Below are 6,674 nucleotides of genomic sequence, written 5' to 3' on the forward strand. Positions count from 1 at the left end.
AGACTCTGCTTGCTGAGAACAACCCCACGTACCTGGGAGTCACTTTTGACAAACGCCTGATGTGGAAGAAGCAAGCAGAGAAAGCAGAATCAAGAGCAAAAGTACGACTTGCCCTCAGGAAGAAGCTGGCAGGAACAACATGGGGCGCAGACAACACGACCCTCAGGATGCCGTACACTGGTAGAGCGGGCCAGTGCTGGAGTATAGCATGACTGCATGGGGCACTACGGCCAAGTCCAACTTTGAACGGATCAGCAAGGTTCAGAATCAAGCTACCCATATCATCACAGGGGCCATGAGGTCTACGCCAATACAGGAGCTTGAAACCATTACTGAGCTCCAGCCCCTTGAGGACTGCAGAGACGCCAAACTCCTGACCCAGACTGCCAAGTTCAAGAGGTTGCAAGGCCACTCCATGAAGGACACTGTCCCAGCCAATAAAAGGATTCGGATTCGGATTCGGATGATTTATTCATATAGGCCATTGCCCCTCATGAAGGGGTACAGTATACAACATTATTAAACATGCAAGTGGACAAGGCGAAACAATCATCAAAGGAATTATGATATTATTATTGATCTTAACTTAAATGCTTTATATATGTAAATGGACAAATTCTTTACAATGCTTTCTTTATTAGATGCCATCAAAAGACTTAGCCGAAACTGATTTGGAAACTTAAAATACTTTCGTGGAATATACTGTTCTCTTAATTTGCTTAAAGCAGGACAACATAAAATAAAGTGTAACTCATCTTCAACACCACTTCTACAGAGGGCAATTCAACTCATCCACAGTATGCTTTCTGTACCGATAATAATGTTGAGCAATTTCTGAAATACCTAATCTAAATCTTGCCATTATGAATTTTAAATGTTTGTCTAAGCTAATTTGCAAGTACTTTTTCACTTCATGAGTTGTACAAAATGTTCTGTACATTTCAAACCGGTCGCTGTCTTCCTTATGTGAGTTCCATTCCTGCCACCTGCAAACAATCAACCTTTCTTTAAATTCAATGAGAAACTGTTTAATTTCCTGGACACCTTGATTCATCCATACATATCCAAAACCATATTGGTATAATTTACATCGAATATTTGACGCCCAATTTCTTTTACCTTTTTCATCTAAATCATGTAACATCCTATAGGCTTTACGTGGCAGTCTGTGATTATCCATTCTCGTTAACTTCAACCAGTACCGAATACAACGTATCGTAGAATTTATATAAATTGGATATCTATTAGTTTCGCCATATACAAGATCATTGGGCGTTCGCATTTCAATCCCCAGAAACTTTTTTAAAACAAATAAGTGTACTTTTTCAATATGACATGCTGAAGTATCAAGGCCCCAAAGTTCTGCACCATACTGGACAATGGGTTGAACCTGTAAATCAAATAACTTGAGAAACAAAGATAAACATTATTATTCAATAATAATTATTCAAATTACGTAATTTTCGCAAAATACGTAAAACTGCATTCTTACCTTTACTAGACAAATCGATACAGGTTGCAGTGAAGCTAAGGTTTGTTGAAAACAATATACCTAAATATTTATCAGCATTAACTACTGGCATCACAAGATTATTATATGTCTATGTTTCTCTTGCGGCTAAATAACCACCTTTTCGAAACACAAAAATATTACTTTTATTCAAGTTTACTTTTAATTCAAGAGAACAAGCTGCTCTATGTAAACTGTTCAACTGAGTTTGGAAACCAGTTACTGTTTCTGAAAGCAAAACAACGTCATCTGCCAAAAGTAAAATAAAAAGCTCAAAATAATCAAGAGAGAATCAAAAGGACAGCTGAAGAGAGGGAGCTTCGTACACCAGAGCAGGATCCTAGAACGGCAACATCAAGATATCCTTGACCATGCCCCCAAAGTGATACCCCGTTGTCTTGCCGTCCCTGCCTGGAGCAAAGGAACCCCTCCCCTCATCCAGTGCAGATTCCTGGTGTTGGCCCCAAAGATTCCCAAAGCGGCCCTGAAAGAAAGTCCCTCACCCGTGAACACCTCCACACCCAGTTCCCCAAAGAGTTCTGAACTCATGTCTACACTGACGGCTCTGCGGTAGATGCCATTCGGAAAGGAGGGGCAGGAGTCTATGTTCAGTATCCTGGAGGCAGAGAAGAAAAGATCTGCCTCGTTACCGGCCTGTACTCCACCAATTACAGAGCCGAAGCAGAAGCCTTGAAAACAGCAGCAGCCCACATCGAGGTCAGCCCCTACGCCAGCCACATCGTTGTCTTCCTGACCGATGCCCTGTCCATTTTGCAGGCCCTTTGGTCCAACAGAGATCCAGAACTCGACGATCTGTCCTCCTCTCTCGCCTCCATCTGCACAAGTCACACAGTCACCCTGCAGTGGATTCTCTCCCACTGCAATGTGCTTGGCAGTGAGATTGCTGACTCCCTGGCAAAGGAAGGCACTACGAAAGAGCAGACTGACAGGTCTACCAGCTACTCTGAATCCAGGACCATCATTAAGGCCAAGCTGCAGAACAAGTGGAAGCAGCAGCATCCACGCCACAACAGAGCAGACCCGTACTACCTGCTGACTGGTCGAGAGCAGGTAGCCATTTTCAGGCTCAGGACAGGCCACAACCGCCTGAAACACCACCTATACACGAAACTCCGTATCGGCGACACAGAGCAGTGCCCCTGCAGAACAGGCACCAGACAACAGAACATCTGCTGCAGTCCTGCCCGCTCCACCAAGCGCTCCGAGAGAAAACCTGGCCCGACCCAATCCCAGCGGCCCGGAAGCTCTACGGAGGACTGGAGGACCTGCGACGTACTGCCGCTTTCGTCGAGGAGACAGGGGAATCCATCTGATAAATGACGAACGAGACAACACAACAACAACAGCAGTGAAATTCAACTCTATGTGTATTTATCTTCAGCTGTAGTTGTGGGTTGATGTTCCTGTCGAATGAACCCAGAGAAGTGGGGGTGGTCTTTTCTCCAGGGCCCGTATGCACGTCGATCCGGATAGAGGGCTATACGCGAATAGCGCCTATTCGGGTGGATAGGCCGCAGATTTTGGTATGTACGTCAGAACGCATAAGCTATCCGACTGGGCTAAACGCGGATAAAGTTATCGGTGCCTCGGGGGTCAGATAGCGAGCCTAAACGCGGATAAATATGGCGGCATTGATGTTTTTCCAAGTGAGACAGCGACGGCAATTGCGAAGAAACCGCATCTTTCGTGACAGAAAGAACCCGTTTGACCTGTACGATGACCATGACCTGTTCCGAAAGTTCAGGTTTAGGCGGCAACATATTTGGGAGCTGACAAACGAGGTGGAAGGTGAGATACAGCTGGAGAATCGTGGGTTTACCTTGACACCCTTGCAGCAGGTGCTTGTTACACTGCGGTACCTGTAATAAAAAAGATCATACATTTTTTTAATTTCCTCGCTGGAGAAACTACACCCTGAAGCATTCATCTCTGTATGGACACTGTAAACACAAATATTTCTTTTACAAGTTGCACACACACACACACACACACAAACACACAAACACACACACACGAATGCATACACATTCATTTACACACATGACCAATCCCCCCCTCCCTCCCCCCACCCCCTCGACAAACACACACACACACACACACACACACACACACTTTTCTAACTTTATTATTATTATTATTGTTATTATTATTTTTTGGTTTTGTTTTTGTTTATTTATTTATTATTTTTGTTTGTTTTTTTGTTTTGGGTCTAATATCACTTTACAGTGAATAGACGTTATACTGAAGATTAACACACACACACACACACACACACACACACACACACACACACACACACACACTTTTCTAACTTTATTATTATTATTATTATTTGTTTTTGTTTATTTATTTATTATTTTTGTTCGTTTTTTTTTGTTTTGGGTCTAATATCACTTTACAGTGAATAGACGTTAAACTGAAGATTAACACACACACACACACACACACACACACACACACACACACACACACACACACACACACAATAACAGGTTAAATGGAACAATGATGGTTGATCGATGCAGGCGGGGCAGTTGGAATAGAAGGACATCGCCATGAATTATCACTGATTAACGAATCAAAGAACAAAGTCAACCCACAACTCACCTCCGATGCCTTCGAACAAATTGGAGTCCGCTCCTATGATGTCGAGAATGATGTCTTCGTACGGGACCGGTGGTGGGGGTGGACCTCCTCCCGTTTTGCGTTCATCCCTCTTCTTATTCAACACAGCCCCTTTCATGGAACGCCATTTGTCTTTCAATTCCTGCACGGTGCGAACGGCCACTCCGCATGCCTTCACCTTCTCGGCTATCTTTTTCCATGTATCTGTCTTCTGAGGGTTGGTTACACTCGGATTCAAACTGCTGAATAACAGCGCACGTTCCACCTGCATCTCTTCCAGAAATACTAGAATTTCATCAGCACTGAAATTTGGCTTCCTAGTGCGCTTTGAATTCTCCATGGCAAGTAATACAAACAATAAAAACTGGGACTGACGAAAACCGACGAAGCACGTACCAGCGGTAGTTCCACGAGGGAGGGTATGTCTAAACCGAAAGCAATGCCTGCTGCACCGCGGTTTTCCAAAGAATCTATAAATAGCGCGCCGTGTCCTGCCCCGTAAACGCGGAGAGCTATTCAATCGCGAATAGGGCGACGTACATACCAAAACCGGAGAGGGGCTAATCGCGTTTAAGCTCCGAATAGCTAACCGCGTTTAAGCCCTAAACGCGAATAAGCTAATCGGGTTTGACGTGCATACGGGCCCAGGACTGTCTCTGTTCATGCCAGATTGATCTTCCGCCTGAGGTTTTGTTTCACAGTCATATTGGCAATTTCTTAACAGAGTGTGTCTCCAGGCGATGTAAGAAACATGTTCTGCAGCCTGTGGAAACTTCAGGCGTAAGCTGTGCAAAATCACCAGCGCCATCACTGTTTGACCTCACGGAAGATTTTAGTGACGTCACTGATTTAGATCAATTTGTTAGTTCTCTATTTATATTTCAAAAGAGGTGCAACTTGACTGTTTAGTGCATGAGTATGGGAAATAACTATCTCTGAAGCATGGTTGCGCAATATGACGTCATTTTTCACGAGAAGGCAGATTTTAGTCACCATACTCATTTAAATTACAACCAAAAACGTTCTGTAGCTCACATTTCGACCCAATGCAAATGTAAATCCAAATTCCCTGGTCTAATATATATATATATATATATATATATATATATATATATATATATATATATGTGTGTGTGTGTGTGTGTGTGTAAGTGTTATACACATGCTCGATGTCTCAGATTTCATGTCACATGGAAGGACGTGATGGCACTCGATTATAAATGCAAACAAAACAAAAACAAAGAAAAAAATACACAATATGCACTCTCCAGAATTTCTCACTACTATTGTTCTATTTACGACCATTGCCTTTTTTTTTTTTGTTTCGATAGAACTATGATTATGTCGATTTTTCCAATAACACATTACTATTTAGAATTTCGAATAGAATAGAATAAGTCTTTATTACCAAGTGTAACGGGGTCACAAGGAATATTGGGGGGAAAGGGGGGGGGGAGGGGGTAGTACATAAAAGGTACAAACGTAAATCGAAAATCATTCACAAACACAGATATAGTAGAATTTAGGACACAAAAATGTACATATCAATATGAGAACTTGCACACACACACACACACACACACACATTTAAACAAAAGCTGCATATCATATGTGGATGGGGTTGATGAAGAAATCTTCAGGTAAGTGGTTGTTGATTGCACAACTCTCTTCAATCATACTGGATTTATTCGAGAGACAGGACATTGACTGCTTTTGGGAAAAAGCAATTGGCGAAGCGATTGGTTTTCGTCCTCATACTTCTGTACCGACGACAAGAGGGGAGGATCTCGAGAATCCCAAAAATTGGATGTGATTCGTCCTGGCTGATTGATTTTGCTCTTTTGAGTAGCCGCTTATAACGTATGTCGTCTAGAGAAGGTAGATCAGCCACGGTAATTTTGGTGGCAGTTTTTACGATTCTTTTTAGGGTTGCGACGTCTGCCTTGGAAATGTTTCCGTACCAAACAGTATTAGCGAAGGTTAACTCACTCAGTACGGCCAGTCCTCTCTTCTCCTCTACACAGACCCCTCGGATGTCCAGTGGGTGTCTGAATGACCCAACCTTTAGCTTCCGTCGTCAGAATTGTGGTATTCTTTGTCAACAAACACCTCTTCAGTATAAGAGCCTTCCACCTGCAATATTTTGATGGTGGTAATTGGGGTGAAACGCTGTTAATGTCGTCTCTTTCGCCGTTCGTATGGAGTGAGTTAACACGCTTTCAATGACTGCTCGATAGAAGTCAACCATGATTTATTTTCTAATTCCGAACCTTTTGATGCGCCGAAGAAAGTACAGGCGCTGTTGTGCTTTCTTAACAATTTTTTCCGTATTTTTCTCCCATTTCAAATCGTTGGAATGATCAGTCCGAGAAATTTTAATTCGCTGATGATCTCTACTTGCTTGTCTTTAATGACAAGTGGTGAGGGGTCAGATTTGGTCTTCCTGAAATCTAAAATTAATTCTTTTGTTTTTGAGTTCTAAGTTGTTTTGATCACACCAGCTGACAAGTTCTAGTAC

General features: G+C 42.7%; 1 protein-coding gene across 1 annotated transcript; it reads right to left on the reverse strand.

Moving 5' to 3' along the window:
* Positions 1-3,019: 3,019 nt before the first annotated feature.
* LOC143285171 (nuclear apoptosis-inducing factor 1-like) lies at positions 3,020-4,801 on the reverse strand. The gene is made up of 2 exons (XM_076592401.1): positions 4,139-4,801; positions 3,020-3,390 (listed from the first exon to the last, which is right to left on the reverse strand). Exons 1-2 carry the CDS (start codon positions 4,494-4,496, stop codon positions 3,377-3,379), a joined length of 372 nt encoding a protein of 123 aa, XP_076448516.1. The 5' UTR covers positions 4,497-4,801; the 3' UTR covers positions 3,020-3,376.
* Positions 4,802-6,674: the final 1,873 nt, after the last annotated feature.

Source organism: Babylonia areolata, chromosome 8, assembly GCF_041734735.1.
Source record: "Babylonia areolata isolate BAREFJ2019XMU chromosome 8, ASM4173473v1, whole genome shotgun sequence".
NCBI classification, from domain to species: domain Eukaryota; kingdom Metazoa; phylum Mollusca; class Gastropoda; order Neogastropoda; family Buccinidae; genus Babylonia; species Babylonia areolata.